At 50.7% G+C, this 18,814-nt stretch overlaps 1 protein-coding gene across 4 annotated transcripts in view; it reads left to right on the plus strand.

Moving 5' to 3' along the window:
- The first annotated feature begins 1,975 nt into the window (after positions 1-1,975).
- FLNB (filamin B) overlaps positions 1,976-18,814 on the plus strand; it is a 73,816-nt gene continuing 56,977 nt past the window's right edge. For all 4 annotated transcript variants that reach the window (XM_075762070.1, XM_075762072.1, XM_075762071.1 and 1 more), the window contains exon 1: positions 1,976-2,460. In XM_075762070.1, the coding sequence (XP_075618185.1) occupies positions 2,112-2,460 (349 nt within the window). In that variant the 5' untranslated portion in view covers positions 1,976-2,111. The remainder of the gene's footprint in view (positions 2,461-18,814) is intronic.

Here is an 18,814-nt window from a genome sequence, read left to right on the forward strand (position 1 = left end):
ACTGTTGCTAAGGAGTCCCAGCCCAGGCCAAAGTCAATAAGCAATTAGCATCTATTAAAAGATGAAGTATAGGATGATGGGAGAAAAGCCCTTGAAAAAAGGCTCAGCCCCATGTTTCCAGCCTGCCTTCCCCTGGACTGGACCAGCCGGTGCTGATGGCAGAGTGCTGCTCGCGGAGGCACAGCCTGCCCCGGCTGGGGCACCTCCGTGGCCTGTCGCCAGTTGTGGTCTCTGAATCAAATCCCTCAGTTAAAGTCAGTTTTTATTTCAATCCTTCTTGCTGCTTGGCTCAATAATTTGAGGAAAGGGCAGTGGCTGCCGTGCCATGAGGTAAACCTCATCATTTAGTATATGAAATCTGCTCTCTGGTTTATTTCTTTGATGGTTTTAAAACAGGAGGTGACGCTGCCTACTGGTTGGGGAGCAATGGAAGTTTTGGCATCAACTCCCACTTTACCTCATCAGCATCTTTGCTTCTTTCTTATGCTCTTGTGAACAAATTTATCTAATTAAACTTACATAGTCTGGGGAAGGAGTTGTTAGGTCACTGGAGAGAAACCGTAGTTTAGTAAAGGCATAAGAATAAAACCCTCGAAAGAAAATCATTGGAAATCTGTATTCTAATTTTAGTGGCGAGTGGCTATGGTAATTTAATTAAATTAGACTTCATTGATTGTGTTTTAAAGGATTTGTTCTCTCTGACAGACTCCCTCATCTTTCAGCGTGACGGCCTTGATGTAGAGATACGTACGCGTACGCTTCGCTTGACATCGGTGGAGCAGCTCCTGGCAGCAAAGCCGAGACCGTAAGTGTGCTCGGAATCAGCCCGAGGGCAGGGCGAGCGGGTGGGCACACGCTTCCCACAGGGCAGGGACACGCAGACACCTCACTGCAGCTTTCACTGACCCAGTAAGCACCACGGGATACATCGGCAACCTGTACAGAGTCAGCATGTAGCAACTGCAGATGGGCTAGTTCCGTTGACTCTTTGCCGTAATCAAATGAGTCAGCGGCAAGTCAGAGTCTTGTATATCGGCAGGGAGTGGCACGGCAGGAAATCAGTCACAAAAGTCAGGGGGGAAAGGAGAGAAGCCCCTGAGAATTCAAGCGTTACTTGATTGCTTTTTGAAGTTTCTATTCTCTTTAAATGGTTGATAAAATCGTGTATATCCGTGCAGAGGGTGCTATCCCTTAGCAGCACGCTGCATCTTGTGCGAGCGCACTCAGCCTCTGCTGACCCAGGCTGTACTTTGCACAGCACTCCTGATGGCTGCAGTATTTTACAGACATGCAGAAACAAATCCCTCCCAGCCCAGAGAGCTCGGGCTCTGCTGGCCTCTGCCACACAGGTCCACACTGTGCCGGCCCCAGCGCTGGGTCGCCCACCCTGGCTGGCGGTGTTGCCTTTGCTACGTGAGGGGCGCTGCGCTGCCCTGGGTGCGCACCACTGCAATGGGGGTTGCCGCTCCTGGTCGTGCTGTGGGTTTCAGTTGTGTTTGTGGTGCAAGGGGACTGGCACCTCTGGCCACGCACCAGTGCCAGGTGAGCCGCACTCCTGCCCGTGCAGCAGTGCCGCGGGGGCTGCGCTCTGGCCGATGCAGTGGTGCGACGCAGCCTGCGCTCCTGCCTGCGCACTGGTGCCAGGGCGTTGCACCCCCAGCCGCGCCCCGGTGCCAGGTGTGCCGCGCTCCCCTGTGTGCAGCCGCGGGCAGGTGAGGGTCGGCCCGGCTGCGGCACCGTCCCCGCGGGGGGGAGGGAAAGCCGGACGCGCTCCCGGCCCGGCCCAGCACCCGCGCAGCTCCCCCCGCCGCGGGGCCGGCACGGCGGGGCGCGGGAGGCTGATGCAGCCGAGGGCGTGCCGCTCCCGGCGGATAAAGGCCGGGCGGCGGCGCGGGGCTCGCGTAGAGCCGGGGAGCGGAGGAGCAGCGCGGAGCGGGCGGGCCGAGCCGAGGCAGCGGGGGCGGCGGCGGCGGGACCAGGCGCAGGAGCTGGGCTGCTGCTGAGCTCCGCGCTCCCTCCCCGCAGGCGGGCGGGCGCGGCCGGGCGGGGCGCGGGCGGAGCGGATCGCGGAGGAGGAGGAGGCAGAGGCGGAGCCGGAGCGGGGCCGCGCCATGAGCACGCAGGCGCGGGGCCAGGGCGGGCGCAGAGCGGCCGATCCCGACGGTGAGATGCCGGCCACCGAGAAGGACCTGGCGGAGGACGCGCCCTGGAAGCGGATCCAGCAGAACACCTTCACCCGCTGGTGCAACGAGCACCTGCGCTGCGTCAACAAGCGCATCGGCAACCTGCAGCATGACCTCAGCGACGGGCTGCGCCTCATCGCCCTCCTGGAGGTGCTCAGCCAGAAGCGCATGTACCGCAAGTACCACCAGCGGCCCACCTTCCGCCAGATGCAGCTGGAGAACGTCTCGGTGGCCCTCGAGTTCCTGGAGCGGGAGAGCATCAAGCTGGTCTCCATCGGTGAGTGCATCCCCAGCGGGTGGGTTTTGGGTTTTTTCCTCGTTTTATTGTGGTTTTGTTCTTGCACCAGACGTTTGCCTTGCAAAGCATGGACAGGTGTGGGGTGCTGGGTGGCTGTGGGGTGCTGCTGTCTGGGTTCCCTGGGGCTGTGGGGTCAGAAGGTGAGGAATTGCTGCCTTTTCTTTAAGAGCAAGCTTTGGGAGTGCAGTGTAGTGTTGGTGTAAAGCTGTGTGTGCAGCGTGTGCTGTGGGGCTGTTCCACAGCTTGGCTGTCAGTGCTGTCCTATCTGCCTCAGTTTCTCTCTTGGTCAGTATTTCATAGGTGAGGCTTTGATTTCAGGCCTTTTCCTGAAGAAACACAATGCCAGAGTATGTTCTCTCCCTGTGCAGCCCATTTCCCCAGGTGATGACCCCACCGACAGCCCTGGCAGGAGATGCAGCTGGGATGATGCTTGCCCCAGCCTGTGTCCAACCGAGGTACCGGGGCTCGGGCAGGGTGCTGGAGCCTGGCTCTCGCGGGGTGAGCTGTGGGGAGCTATTGCACTACCATAGGTGCTAGAGGAGTGTGAGGAGAACTTTCTTACTTGCTAGAGCCCAGTAGATGATGCCAGTGTTCAGGTTAGTGTGGATGCTTGCCTAAGTGCAGTTGCAGCTTTTGAACAGACTGCACTTTCTCCTTAATCTTTCAGCTGTGGTAAAAAAAAAAAAAAGTATGAGGACCTCTGCTAGCTGCTGGAGATAGGTGGTTTGAGGTAATGCCTGCCCTGGCTGGCACTAGGTTTGACGGTGCTGTACTGGAGGGTGCAATTGCTAGGTAACTGGTGGTCTGCTCAGGAAACTAAAGCTGTTGGCATGCACGTCAAATTGCAGATGATCCCTCAGGAATGCATGTGGTTACCGTTTTGGGAATAGCTCAGGTGTGGCTGTAAACAGTCTGTAAAGCAATAATTTTAATGCCTGAGATCTCTGGGAAGGAATGTGAATGCCTTTTCTAGCTCTTTGCCAGATAACTGTAATTACTGTGTCCTGATGACTCTGGCCTCAATGAACTGCACAGCTGAATTTGGGTGAGTGCAGCTCTGCTCAGTTGCTTAAAACCCTCGGCCAAGGTGAAAGCTGTTTCCCTTCAGAGGCTGAAGGTACAATAGCAAGAAAATACAACCCTCTCCAGTTTGGGAGAGACCTGGCCCTCTCTGGAAACCTGTGGCTGGGTGGAGTAGGTGGGTACCCTGTTGTTCCCCTCTTCTAACGTGTAAAAGCAGCTTTGGACAAATGGGGTCTGTTGGGTCCCGAATGGCTGATTATCCTCCTAGGGAAAAACAGCTAATGTACTTGCAGCTGGGAATGGAGCTGGTGCTAATTATTTACTCAGAGATGCATTCCCTTTGCACGCAGTGGGGTTCGAGTTGCAGCTGCTGGCTCGTGGGCTGAGTTTGCTTTTGCTAACATCGGAGCTCACCTTTCCGCTTCAGCCACTGGAATAGCTCCTTAGCAGCCACAACTCTAATACCAGGCAAGTGTTCCCCTCCTATTGTATTGTTTGCCCTAGAAAAAACGTTGCAGCTTCCAGCCGCCTTCCTATTTGTCTGTGGGACTTCCCGAGGGCTGCGGGTTTGGGAGATCAAGGTTAGTCCGGGCAGGCCTGGCTTCCAGCGACTTCCTTTCTAGAAACGCTGCTGCAGCAGCACAGCTCCTGTACAGGATTAGACTGAGCTGCAGGGTGGCCGTAATCATTTAAGACTTGTCAGACTGTTTTGCTGTTTACTTGCATTGTGTTGGCTATTAAAAAAACCGCAACCAACCAAACCTCAAAAATGCCAAAACCTCCAAAACCAAAACAAAAAGCTGAAGCTTTGGAGAATAAAACGGCTGTGGCTGCTAGTGCCTTTGCCATATCCCAGCCTCTGCATGATGAGGTTTACAGCTTCATCGGTGCTGTACCACCAGAGCCAAGTGGTAGCACAGGACCCCTACTATACGTACAGTCCTGGATAAACTAAGCCACTCCTGAAAAAACATCCTGAACTTGCTTTCCAAAAGAGATGCTCAAAGCAAGCCTTGCGGTGCTCCACTTGGTTGAAGGGTCTGAAGCCCATGCCACCTCTCCTGCAGGTGCAGCATCGAGTGGGATTGCTATCTGCCCCAAGTGCGTTTCTCACTGAAGGTTCTGAAGAACGTGGGGCTTTCTTTTTGTTTCTAGTTTTTAGTCTCTTCTTTTGTGTGGCTGAACAAAACCGAGGCCATTATGGGGTCTGGAACTATGTACCAGTAAAGGCTTTTAGGTAGAGAACTTTTATGACCAGGTTGGTGTTTAGGGCCTGCTCTGAGCCAAATCAGCTGGGAAAACCTGACAGCTGCAGCTGCTGGATTTCTGGCATTAATAGTGCCATCAGACCTCTGCTAAGTGGATGCAGTGCCTGTTCCAGTTATTATTTAACTTCCAGGAATGTTTTGGAAGCCATGTCTTATGGCTCAGCTACTGCTGCTATACTACAACCACACTTTCAAACTTTTTCAGTAGCAAGCTTTTGGCCTTTAGTTTTTGTCCATTTAAAACGAGTCTGACTATACACATAGAAATCAGTTAAATTCACAGTGTTTGACCACAAACCTTTCTGAATGCACAGTTAGGAGTCCAACTTCTCCTGCTGCCATTACTCCTTGTTTAGTCTCTGTTCAGAGTCTTTCGGTAGTTTCGGGATGCTTTTCTTCTAGGTAAGAAGTGCCTTCACTTTGGTGCATATTTGGCTGCATGTGTAGTCTCCTGTAAAAATGGCCATGAAGCACATAGGTGCCTTGTGCCAGTCCAGCAAAGATGGGACTGAAAGCTCTGAAAAAGCTGCTGTGAGGGCAGGTGACTTCACGGAGTCTTCTGCTCAACACGAGGTAGCTGCCGTGCTACTCACGTGTTAACAAGTGTTAAGTCTAGCTTTTTTTGTTTGTTTGCTAGACTGAGATAATTGCAGATTCCTGGGTGCTGAGCAGCGTGTGGTGTGAAAGGCACTGCAGAGCAGGATGCCAGGAATGCAGAACACAAGGGCTTTGGTTTTGGCTGAAGGAGCTGATCAACTCTGCAGATTACTTTGTATGGGAGCTGCATCGCGCCTTAGTAAAGGCTGTAGCAAGTGGCAGAGAAGGAGGGGTTGAACTAATTTGACACTGAGCTTGCCCCTAGAAACCCTGATACCAGGCAGTAGGAATCAACTGATTTAGCTCAGAAACAGAGGAGTTCAGTGTCTGAAGTCTGGCAGGTGGCTTTGGGCTGTGACCTGCCAAGTTGTAGCCAAGCTTGTAGCCGGCAGGTCCTAGGCGCGTGTTCCGGTGTTGTTCGGTGCCTGTTGGCAGTGGCCGCTGCTCGCCCGGCAGCCCCGTGTCGCTGGCAGAGGCAGGACGGGTGCGGAGCGGCTGGTGTTTTTGTTTGGTAAAACTGCAATCTTGGACTGCAGCCGTCAGATTGATCAAACTGAAAAACGTGTGGTTTCTCTTTGCCGGGTTGCGCTTTCACCAGATAAGTGAGCTGATCTGGCTTGTCTCCCAGGTGCAGGGTTCCATGGGGATCCAGCGCCAGCTCAGTTACGGTTGTGTGGTTGGTCTTAAGGTTTCTCTTTGTGGTGGTCCTGAGTCCCAGTGCAGTGCCTGGAGGGGGATGAGCCATGCCAGGAGGGACTTGGTTGAGGAGAGGGTAAGGTTATAATCATGGTCTGTTGGTAATTGCCTTGTGGAGACCTTGGTGGTCTTGGGATGTCCCAACTGCAGGAGTACTTCTGGAAGGGCTGTCTCTTTCTGACCAAGCTTAGCCTGTGCATTGGGTGGGTTTTTGGTTAATGACTGAGTACTCAATGCGTGCGTTGTGCTCTGTAGTGCAGACCTCCAGCATGCTCTAAAGGTGAAAGCATCTTGACTCGTGAGTCCTTTGAGTAACTCTTTGAAATCTCATTTTAGGAAAATGGTTGAAAATCAACTTTCTTCTCTAGGCTGTTGATACACTCACTGAAGGATGACAAAGAAAATCTTAAATTTTTAGAGGAAAATTCATCTTTTCTAAAACTTGGTAAAAGTATTGTCCTGTAACACCTAGAGCTAGATGCTTGAAAACTGAAAAAAGTAAAATGTATTTTTAGCCTGTATACACTTAGGGTCTTTCTCTGTCTCACTCCAGGTGCTGTTAACACATCATAAGGGGGCGGTCAAAATACACTTGCATTTTGTCTGCAACTTACCTGTGCCTTCCCTGGAGGCTACGTTCTGGAAAATATCCAGTGTGTCTTGGAAGCAGGTTTCTGCTTCTTGGAAATGTGACACTTAATCCTTCCCCTCGAAAATTATTTTTGATAGACTGGCAGTGGGTCTCACTGCTGGAGGTGGCTTTGGTTTCTGACAGTGGTTGGTCTCCTCAGGAGCTTCTGTTTCAATAGTTGGATGACTGGTCTAAAGAAAAAGTGGCTTTGCATGAACTATTTGCTCCAAGTTACAGGAAATTTTAAGGTAGCTTACACAGACTGTTCTTGCATTCTTTTACATATGAGCGGAAACTTGTAAAGTGATCAAACTTCAGTAAAATTACTTGGGACCAGTTAGACTAATGTGCTAAACAGCTTTTTCATTTAAGGCACTGAACACTATGCCAGCTATTCAAGAAGGACTGCAGTCTTAACTGCTCCATACTCTAATGCCATGTCCTGTATTGACTTACATGGGGATGTTTAAATCTAAATGGGTCAGGATAACTCTTTTCCTAGCCTACAACTGTAATCTAAGCACGTGGTTAGCGTTGTGTGTGGCCATGCTTCTGCGCTGCCAGTATTGTTCGGTGTCCGCCCCAAGCGATGGGAAGTAAAACAACGGTCTCTGAACCCCCCAAGCTGCAGAGGAATTCTGTTGTCTCTCTGCCCCTCAGAAACAGACTTTGCTGTAATCAGGCTTTCTGTAGAGACACCTCTAGGTTCCTGTGAGATTTTCTTGCTTTTTATGTGTGTACTCTGGTAGAACTGTGGGTCCTGTTCCAGAACATGAACCAGTAGGGAGAGGAAGTATCTCCGTGCAGGTGCACCAAGGTAGTGATGGGCACGCGTGGTGGGTGGAAGTAGGTGAGGACGTGTTGCTGCAGTCTGCTTGGACTTGGCAAGAAAAACAGAATCAGATGTTCCAAGTGTGTCTATGCTGGAGGAAGGAAATGCTGTGTAGCTGAGTTAACTGTTGGGGGAAGAATCCAAAACAAAATATATGTAGAAAAGGCTAAGGGAAGGCACTGCCCATCCTTGTAAGGAGATCTGAGCAGTCTTTGCTACAACCTTCACCATATGGCACTGCTCACAAGGCTTCGTTTGTTGCAGGCTGAATCCATGCTAAATGGGGGGGATGACAGCCATGTGCCTTCACCTTGTGTTTGGAGAAGTAAGAGTAGCGGTTTTCATGAAAATACTGTGTCTGTGAAACCTGTGCTAGCTGCTCCTGTATTGTTTCTTGGTTGCTCTAGCAGCGTGTGTGTGTATGGTAGAGGTGGATACTCACCCACCCTTCTTGCAACCACCACCTGGGTGGGGTGAGCAGAGCTACCCTTGCTCTTCCTGAGAACTTGACCTTGGGTTCAGAGTTGAGTCAACCAAAATCTGAGGTTCTCTTCAATGGGCTAAGTGAGCTCTGCCCGTTGACTTAGATCAATGCAATGAAGCTCAAGCGAGGTTTTTTCCCTAGATCTTGCTTCTAGGAACTTGGTGCAGGTTTTTTTTCCCCATAAGGCAATTTCTGTAGCTTGTGCTCCTACCTGTTTGTGTTCCTCCTGAAGTATCTCCTGTAATCTAATAGGGAAGACACTTTCTTCCAGGTCATCATTAGGAGATAAATCCCAGATCCTGTACTCAAAAGCCTTGCAGTGAGTGTGTGTTGTATCATAACCAGATGGTTCTCTGGGCTCTGATGTAGTCTCCTACCTGTCTGTGAGCCTTCCTCAGCTTTCTGTACCTCCTGCAACTAACCTTATGTTTTGGAGGTGTCTACTTAATATCTGGTACATCATTGTGAGGATTGGATCTGGTGTGGTGGGCTTTGAGTTCAGCTAATGGATTGCAATTTCTTGCTTGTATAAACACTATTCTGCTGTAAGCAGTTGAAGTCTCATATCCATAGAGATGTGTGCAATGCCATGTCCTAGCACAGTAGGAACTAGACAACTGTAATACTCATGACCACTGCAAGAATAAACCGGATTTATTTTGTGTGTGTTAGCAAAAACAAGCTAGGCCACTTCAAACAACAGCCAAATGAAGCTTCATGCACGTTCCTGGGGAAGCAAGGATTGCCTTGCACATCCTCCCATATGCCGAGTAACACAGCAGACGCTGCCCTGGAGCTGCCTGGGGGTGGGCAGGGGATGGAGCAGCTGAATCCTGTCTCCCCTGCTGTGATGGGTTGGGGTTGTCTGGACCTCCTGCTGATACCGCCCTTGGAAGAAAGCAGCCATGGCTCTCTAATAACCCATCTGAGAAGAGTGACCACACATACAGCTGCACTGTCTGGTTGCTAATGGGGTGTTTTCTCTGAGTCAGATAGGTGATGGTCCTCTGCTGTTCCTTACAACTCGCAGAAGTCGACAGCTAATGTAATGGGAAGGAACCAATAAATACTGAAGGCAATTTCTAACTTGAAAGTATAAATTCAGCTGATATTTCAGAGTTGTTTTCTCTGGGTCACTGAAATATAGCAAGTTTTACTGATCAGGCTGGTAAGTTGGAGGTGGCAGAGCTTTGAACACCCGAACTGGGATCTTGCAAATGGACAAGCTGTTTTCATCTAACAGCAGCAGCAGGTTGCATGAACTCTCCTGCCAATGTTACCAAGTAATAGCACAAAAATGGCTGTGGGCTACAATGACATCATGGGCTGCGGCTCCTTCTCCCTTGCTTCAGGGCATGCTGCAAATCATGACGCGTTTATTTGTCAGAGCATTGAATTACTCCAGCATGAGCTGGCCAGGCTGCCTGGCAGCACAGCTCCCAAACGCTGGGTCCTCCGAGGGTGAGGTGGGCACAGACACTGCCACGCTGACACCGAGCCTGCCTGCTGTGAGGGAAAAATTGGGCAAGGGCTGTTGCAGCAGCACGTCCCGGTGTCGCCCAGACACACGCTAACAGGCAGCGCGTTGTGGCAGACGGTGCTTGCGTGGCGTGGGTGCTGTGCTGAGCAACCAGCCAGAGGCCGTGAGCAACCCTCTGCCCTCACCACGCTGTTGGGGAAACGCTTGTCGTCTTCTGCCAGCCTGGGTGGGGTGCAGGCATTTGCAACATTGGCCACAGGCCTTGTGTGCTGCCGCTTTGCTGCGTCTGAAAGCAGTGGAGCCACCCTTCCTGCTCGCCCACGGCTGGGGCATTTCCACCCGCTTTTTGTGCTGAAATCTGGGGGGCACTTCAAACTGTCTGCCTCCGCGATGAGCTCTGAGTTGTTAAATGCCGCTCTGAAATGCCACCTCCTGTGCCTTGCATAGGTGCTGCGAGCACGCCTGGACCTGGGGGCTGCTCCAGCCTGACCTGGGGGTGGGATGCTGGCGGCCGGCTCTCCTCCACGCCTCGCAGCCCTCAGCGATTTCAGGCTACCCCGGGCGCTTGCGGCTGCCTACTGGTTTTGATTAGTCTGTAGCCGCTCTTGTGAGGAGACAATGTATGTGTCTGTCTTTCTGAGCCTATAGTAAAGGGCACTGTTGGGGTTGGTGGGCCTAAAACTAGTGTAGGTGGGTGCTGGTGAGCTGTTACGTAAACAGGCTTTGAAAGTCTCCTCTGGAGCTCTGCAGCAGAAGGCCCAGCGTGCGGAGCTGCTCTGAGCAAGTACCCATGATATGTGCATCTGAAGGTTATTGAAACACAGAAGAGGAAATACTGTTCCCCTTGGCTAGATACTAACGCGCTCTATCTGTGCTTCCTTTAATTGATATAATTAACCGGTTTACATTCCCCTTTCTCACAACAACCTTGCAACAGTAGGTGCAGCAGTTTTAGTGGACTTGCCATAGGCAAATATTGGCAAGTTTTAGGTCTCAAGGCTACAACACTGATGAGTACATCTTGGAGGTGACCTTTACGCTGATCCTCCCTTTATTATAAGGTGAGCGGTAGCAGTGGGTCCCTCTGGGCTTGGACCACAGGAGCTGGGCAGCATGTGCAGGGTCCTGCATTTGTCTCTAATGCACCTTTCTGGCTGGGAACTAGCAGTATAACAAATATACCTTGTATCAGTCATGGCGTGAGACACAAATCTTGGATTAATGTGACTGCTTTTGATCCTCGCTACAGAATGGGGAACACCAACTTGCTAAAGAAAGTTGGTGTCTAACTGTCATCTTGATGGTGCAAGATACCAAGTGTTACTTCACCTTCATAGCTAGACAGGGAATTTCTGTAGGGTTTTGTTCTCTCTGCAAGTCTCAGAGTAATTCTGCTTGTTGGTCTCCCAGATAATCCAAAACGCAGGCAGCTTTGACCTTGCTGCAACACCTGGATGCTCTTGCAGAGCTGCTGTTTGGTGTCACTGCTAGTCGTGGTGGCTCTGGGCAGTTGTCATTTGCTCAGACACTGTTTGTTATTGAATCTCCCTGTGGGAGAAGAGTTGGTGGCTGAGCAGATTTAGCATACCGGCTGTGGGAAAGACCTAGGATGCTAATTGTGTTGTTTCAGCTCTGTTCCGGCTGTTGATTAGCAGTGTGGCTGCATGCAAATATCTGATGGCTTATGTAACTGCTTGAACGAGATCAATGATCTAATTAAAAGTCAAATAGAAACAGCTTTAGTTGTCTCTGAGGATTATTTCTTTTGGTAACTCTTTTAGGCTTCTGAAAAAAAATGCTGCTATGAAGAAATAGAAAAACTAGGCTGGTGACTGCTAGGAAAACTCTTGAAAGAGCCATGAGTTCCAGTGCCACAGTCTGAGCTCAGCAGTGCCAGACACTGCGGCTGTCAGATGGCAGGACAAAGACATGGAGGCTTTTAAACTGGGACCACGGGACCCTCTGTAGTGGTGCCATCTTAGTGCTGTCTTAATGCTTTGTGGTTATGTAGCCCTGTAGTATCTAGAGCTGCCTGAAGTGAGTTTGACGCTCTTAACAGAGGATGCAGCATGCGTGCTGGACAACTGAACAGCCACATCAAATATGGGTGGCCAAGGGAGGAGGATGGCTCTTACCACACACCTGGTACAGCTGCTATCAGAGAAGACCCTGGCTGGCAGAGGTTGACTGTGTGTTGATAAATTAACTCCTGTACTAATAGTACTTCCCTGACCTAACCTGAGTAGTGAGCAAGAGTGAGGATTGCCAGCTCAGTCAAGTCACCAAAGACCAAATGAGATGTCTGCTTCAGGGGCCACAAAATCAGGCTATCAAGGACCACCTGCAGATCCCATGGCCCTGGGCTGCCACGTGTCCCAGAACTGTGCAGAAGCAGGCGTGGGTCACAGGTAGCCAGTTGTAGTTTTTTGCACCCCAGAAAAGTTGGAAAAGCCTGAGACTGCCTTCCAGTTTCTCCCCCAAAATATAGGGATAGAGAAGCACTAATTGAAGTTCTGCATTCAGCTCGCTGCTGTGTAAAGCTGTGCTCAGCTGTGCTGTCACACCAGATGATTAGTGGCTGCTAAGTGAGCATTACTGAGCATGCTAATGACTTGCAGACATCTGCAGTTACAGAGATAGGAGCATGTGGGACTCCTGGACAAGGGTATTGCAAAGACCTTGTCCCAGAGAATTAACCACATCACCGCCGGGATCCTCACTTGAATATATCCCAATATACTGCTTCCTGGGAGGAAAAAGTTTGGAGCTACCCTGTGAGGGTTATCTCAGAGGTGGTTTGCTCTGCCATGAAAGCACCAGGAGCAGCAGACTCCAGTGAGGAGCTGCTAGTTCAGGCCCTGCAAACAGCAGAGATGTTTGGGGTGTCCTGGGTGAACAACCCTGACTCAACCAGGGAAGCGCCTGAAGTTAGTGGCATAAAGCCCTACTTCAATAAGTCTGCTTCAAATTGTGCTGTTTTGTGGCCTAGCTCTGAGTTCAGTGTTTAAAACTAAAAAAATACCTCTTCTGATACATAACTGAAGAAAACTGTGTACCTTTAACAGGTTTTTAATTGCAAGGAGGAAAAATGAACTGCTTCACATGAAGTGCTACAACTATTGGTTGAAAATGCTGCCTAAGGCAGAGGAAGCTTAAATATTTTAATTAACCAGATTTATTACTTAAACATAGGCTTTAACAAGCTGCAGACTATTTCATACTGTACCTGTAAGAAAAGTAGCTCAGGCTTCTGAAGCAGTAGCTGGACAACAAAAGTATTCAAGCTCAAAGGTGGAAGCTGAAAGGAGCAGCCCACTCCTCATGTAGGAGTAGGACAGGCACCTGTGTGGCTTTTTTGTTCTGTCTGGATGGAGGTAAGGGCATGTTACTAAACATTTTTCATGGTGAAATGGAGGAAATGGTAACAGCTGAGGTGGCCTAACACTGTACGTAACCTGGTAGGCAACTGGAAGGGGTATGGGAGATGGGGCAGAGGAGCACAGCTTGCGATGTTGCTGCAACTATTCCAGCTCTAACAAAATTGTCCCTAGAGCCAGTGCTTTTTTTTTTGGTGTGTGTTGTGTTAAAAATGTGAAATACAATAGGCTTGCAAATGTGAACAATGTGAGACTGGAGATTAAAAATGAGATCTTGCAGCTGGTGAGGATTTGGGTAATTGCCTGCACCCTGCTCAGTCAGCATGTGTGTGGTGCTGTGCTGTCCCTGAAGGCTAGGGAGAGAGCTGCGAGCTTGCGAAGTTTGGAAGGACTTGTGCGAAGCCTTTAGTTGGAAGATTAGAAGTCCAGCCTCCGGAGAGGAAAGGTGGTATCCCTCTGAGCGCTGGCTAGCTCGGGAACGCCGTCAGCAGCCAGAGCCCCCCATTAACGGTCAAGCAGCTCCTGACAAAGTTGGATCGAGCTGATGGTGTCAAATGAGCGGAACTGCTCCTGCCTCATGCTAGGAGCAGCCTGTGGGGGGAAGAAGGGCAAGAGGGCTCCCGAGCAGAGCCCGTGCGTGGCACGGGACCCACCACGGTGTGGGAGAGCAGCTCCGGGGGCTGCGGCCAGCCTGCCCAGAGCAGCTGGTGTGAGCCGGGGTCCTGCGGGCTGCTTGGAGCGATGCAAAACTCGCACATCTGAAGCAAAGCCTCACTGTGTGGCGAGTGAGTTTGGGTGGGAGGAGCGGGTACGTGGACTGCACAAGCGTGCGTCACACAGCTGTGGTTAATATGTGCTCAAGCTATACCATTAATCCCATATGGTCCTCTTTAAGGTGCTCAGAGACCACCCGTGCAGACTGTGCCTCTGCAGATTCACCACTGTGCTCCTGCTCGCGAAGGCTCCTCTCAAAAGAGGTCTGTCTGATAGTGGCTGCCACCATCCGATGAATTACCTGGGCCTCAAGCCAAGTGTCTATTCCCTATGTTAGCGGCTTGTAGCTGAAACCGTATAAACACAGTGCTGTCCTGTGTGGGATGTTAAACACGCCGGGCTTAAATCTTGACCGTGCAGGGGCGAGCCTTGTGCTATGTGCAGATGGAAGTGTGTTTACTGCTGGGTTCTACAAGTATACAAAAATATGTTCAAATGACTTCACTCCTTTCTCCAGAAAGAGGAGAAAGCTTCTTCCTTCAAGAAGCAGTTGCACAACACTGAATATTTTTATTTTTTTTATAATTTAAGGATTGACCTTCCAGGAAGAAAGTGGCCTCCTTCCTTTTTGGACAGGGATAGTCATGGTTTCCAGTGGAAGGGAGGATAGGGGTCTGTACGTGAAAGCTCATGAAGAATTAACATCTAGCTAGCTTACACCAAAAATATTAAGAGATCTTCATAGTGGTCATGGAAAAGCAGCAGTGCCTGCTCGGGCTGCAGGGGTGTGCAGTGGATGCACGTGGTTGTAGTGACTGTGCAGCTGCTCCAAGCATCCTCACTGGGCGCTCAGCTGCAGAAAGCAGCCCGGCTTGTGCAGATGTGTCATCGCCCACCTGATGGACACTGGCACGGCAGTGCTGTGGTGGTGGCCAGAGCTTGGAGGCAGGACTACAGCTGACTTTAGGCGGCTTGCACCATCACGGCAGCGCAGTGGTGTGGCAAGACACGTTCTGGTGGCAGTGTGTGGGTGTAGGGCTGCTTTCGGTGCTGTGTGTTTATGTTAAGAGTGTGTACTTATGTCTGAATGTCAAAATGAAACATTGAAATGGCTCAGATGTTGGAGGGAGATTTTTCAAAGTGGCTGTTCCTATCTGCAGTGGGGGTGCAATTGCATGTTGGAGATTAATCACCTTTCTTATTGCTTCTCAGGGAAATGGTAGGACAGAGATAACTGACCTGCTGATAAATTCTGGAATAACTTTGTCACTAAGATGCAAAGGGTTATAGAGTATCTGTAATAGGGTATTTGTGTGTAAATGCTTCAAAGAAAACCTGTGTGGAGCTGTGCTGTTAGGTGCTAAAAATCAGAGACTATCAATGCTGAGACAAACCACAAATGTTTTGTGTAACTAAAGTAACTGGCAGGGTATTTTCTGATGTGTCACCAAGCCCAGACCACAAAGTATGCTCCAGCCCTGAGCGTGGAGATGGGTTGAGCCATGCAGGGCTGCATGAATGGGGATTTCCTTCAAACAGCCCTGTGCACAGTGAATCACAGTCAGTACAGTGATTCTGGTTTCAGATGGAAAAATTGAATCTTAGTGTATGTTGTGGCCAAGGATTTCCCCAAACAGTAATCACTTCTGATAATTTCCAATGTGTTGGTTTTGGCTTCAGAAACTCAATCCATTGCAGCTTTTGTGCCTGGCGTCTGCCGCACAGAAGATGTTAGACAGCCCTATCTGAATGGGCTCATTTATCTCGGCAGCATTTTGCATGCTGTTTCTTACAACTATCTTGACCTACCCCCAGTGTGAGTAAACATGCTCTTCGGTAATGCAGAGGTCACTCTGCTGTCTGGAAACCTCTGGATTACTTGTTGCTCTTTGGCCTCACTGAGGCTTTTTTTTTTGCAGCTGCATCTTTTGCACCTTTTCCATCTCCAGTGCACGCTGGTGCCTGAGGATGGACCTTCCTCTTGGTCCTCTGCACTGAAGCTTGGTAACCTTCCTTCAGTAATGTAAGATGCACCACAGTGCTAATGACTGGTCACCTCATGCCTGTGCCAGCCCCTAGGATCTTTGCAAGAACTGGCCAGGTTTTTAACCTTGATGCAACCTGAAGTGACCTGGTGAGATTTAGGATTACGTTAATCCCACAGAGATGGTTACAGCACTCTCATGCTTCAGAGCCAATACTTAGTTTTGTTGTGTTAAACTTGCAGAAATCTGACTCTACAGCCGTTTTTATCAGTTCAGCCTTGCTGATCAAGGCTTTGCTTTCTAGTTGTGTAAGCACATGATGTGGTGTGAGGAGGCGCTTCTTTGTTTGCATGCGTGCATGAAATAACCTCCAGTTTATCAGACTCTGAGACAAGTATTTCTTGCTAAGGCTAGTTAATTTTGCATTTGACTAAAATTTTCATGTCTTAAAGTGGAACTTGTTTCCTGTGAATTGGGTAGCTGACTTGGGCACACGAGCCAGCTCTGATGGGAACGTCAAGCCTTGCAGTGCTGTGGCAATAAATGTACTGACCCCTGGGGAGCAGAGACCTGCACAGGATCATTCCCCTTTTGTGCTCGTCCCATGCCCAGAGGAGGGAGGTGTAGTTTGTGTCATGTCACTTGGTTTCAAAAGCCAAACTAAGTATTTCTCAGCAGACCGTGGCAAAGGCAGGAGCATTCCTTTCTTCCCCCCTCCCTCCATCACTTAACAGAAATCCACTTTCCGGCATGTTCACTCCCCACTGCAGGGACTCTCCTTTGCAAGTCATTCCCGAATGATTAATCAGCACGCGGGTGGCTTGCGTTGCCCTGTCCCCGCGGCTTCCTGGTGCTTCCACCCGCCAGTGTTTGACCCTGGGGCAGTGGGGGCAAGCGGCGGTGTGGGTGCAATCCAGCAGCCCTTCCCATGACCCGATCCCGCACTGTCTGGCCCTTTCCAGGGGCTTTCCCAAGCTGCCTGTTGCCCGTGGTGTTGATGCAACTGGTCTCTGGGGTGCTGCCAGCCGTGCTGTCCTGGAGGATGGGTGGGCTGCTGTGTCACCCCAAACTGGCAGGAGCAGGAACGTCCCAAGCGGACTCGGGCTCCCTTTGCACGGTGAGGCATGAAGGGGTTGCGAGGCTGTTCCTGCCCCTGCCGCCCAGCTTCCACTTGGTCCTGCCCTGAAATGTGGAGCTTTGCAATCGAGGTTGCTGAACTTCAACCGCCACGTTCAGCATTGATGTGGGGCACTTCCACCATCCCCTGCAGAGGCAAGCGAGAGCTGCGGTGTCCCAGCCACTCCCGGGGCCAGCACTGGAGGGGCTGTGGGATGAGCTCAGCAGCGGGGAATGCGCTTTGCTGGGTGCGAGGGGGCCACGCTCACAGGGCCCATTGTCGGGGCGGTTTTGGCAGTGATGTCACGGGCGGCGGCGTGCCGCGGCAGGCCCTGTGCACTTGGGAGGGCAGCCAGAGCCTGCTTCTCCATCAGCAGTACGCGGGCGCGGGGAGCTGCAGATGGGGCACGGGGGCTTTACAAGAGTGGGGAGCATTACGGTACCTCCTGCCCCATGGCTGCCGGGCATTTGGTCGTGCCGGTTAACGAGCCAAGCTGGGATTTTGGGGTCAGAGCACGGCGGTGGCATGCTGGCGGGCTGCCCTGTGGAGCTGGCGAGGGCCTCGCTTGCTGTGAACAAAGCAGCACTCATGGAAACTTGCTGCTGTACAAAGGCTGAACGTTCAGACTGCTCCCCCGCCCCCCAAAAAGGATCTCAAATAATTAGTGTGGCATTCCTGTGTGCGGCTCAGCTGGGTATCTGCGCCGCAGTGCTGCTGCTGCGAACGGGGACCTGCTTGGCAGTGAGCAACTGAGTCCGAAGTAGCCGGTGTGAATGGCAGCTCTCATTCTTCTGTGTTGCATCCTCGCTTGCTGCTGATCCCGTCCCAGCAGCGCGGAGCCCTCCTTGTGCTCATGGGGGAGATGCTCCCCAGGAGCACCCAAGGCAAGTCGGGTGTGTGCTAACACCTCCGGCCTGGGGCTTTTCCTGAACCATCAGATCAGCACATTTGCCTTCTCGTACCCGTAACTTGGGATGTGGCTCTTAAGGCAACAGAAACCCTAGGTGTATTCAGGCTGAAAGTATCAAGGAATTTGATCATAAGCCACCCACAGTTTAAATTTTTTCCCCACCCACCCTAACAATTCATAATTTTGAAATTCTTGACTTTTCCTTCCAGCCCCCTTGGGTGTTTCAGTTTCTCTTGGACAAGCTGGGTTGGTTGCTGCTGCTGTTATACTGCTGGCTTAAACTTGCTTCACATTATGCCTTTCTTTTCTGGATGTGAGCTGTAAGTGGTCTCTGGGTGCCCATTAAGAAGTTGGGCAGAGCTATTTTAATCTGTATTTAACTCCTGTGAGCTCCACTGGTTTGATTTTTTTTATTCTTTTCTGTATTAAAAGTTTGTGTGATTTTTTATTTTTTTTTCCCTACTCCCCCCTTGTCAAACCTACACTGAAAGTACTGGATTTGAACTTATTTTTACAGTTGCCTGTTCCATCTCGAGCGATCTTTTCCAGAGGCGCAACATGCACCAGTGGACAGTACAGGGTGATGGATGCAATGGTAGCCTGAAGTTCTCCGATCTGAATGGTTTAAAATCCAGTTGAAGTAAAAACTACTGAAAACCTCTGAATTGCCATGTTTAATCTCTCAAATCCCAAGATGAATCTCTCAAAGGAATCTTGCATTTATTTTTTTAGTAACTAGATACCCTGGTTTCTGTCCCCTTGAAAAAAAAAAAAAAACAAACCCCAAAAAAACCCCAAATCTTAAAAAACCCAACATTTTTTCCATCCTCCTGTCTGTGCCCAGATCAGCACTCGGTTACTGTTGTTACAACTGTTACAACGCTCCAGTGAAATGGCGTTCCTTCTCTGCAAAACTCACCTTGTAAAAAGCTTAGTGGGCCTGCTGTGTGCATGGCGAATCCCTTACACTTCCCGAAGATACCCTGACTCGGGTAACGAACGCCCTGAGGCTCGTTACTGGAGGTGACCACTGGCCATACCTTTGCAGGACATAGGAGCTAAGCTGTGCACGAGCCGCAAGCCCGCTGGCACGTGGGCAAGCTGGATGCCGAGGAACCGCTCTCCTACGGGTCACAGCACCGACTGCAAACACTGCTGAGAAGCAGAGGTGCAGCAGGGCTGGAGCACGTTGCTGTGAGAGGCCAGCAGGTCACAGCTA

The sequence above is a fragment of the Balearica regulorum genome, chromosome 10, assembly GCF_011004875.1.
Source record: "Balearica regulorum gibbericeps isolate bBalReg1 chromosome 10, bBalReg1.pri, whole genome shotgun sequence".
Lineage (NCBI taxonomy): Eukaryota > Metazoa > Chordata > Aves > Gruiformes > Gruidae > Balearica > Balearica regulorum.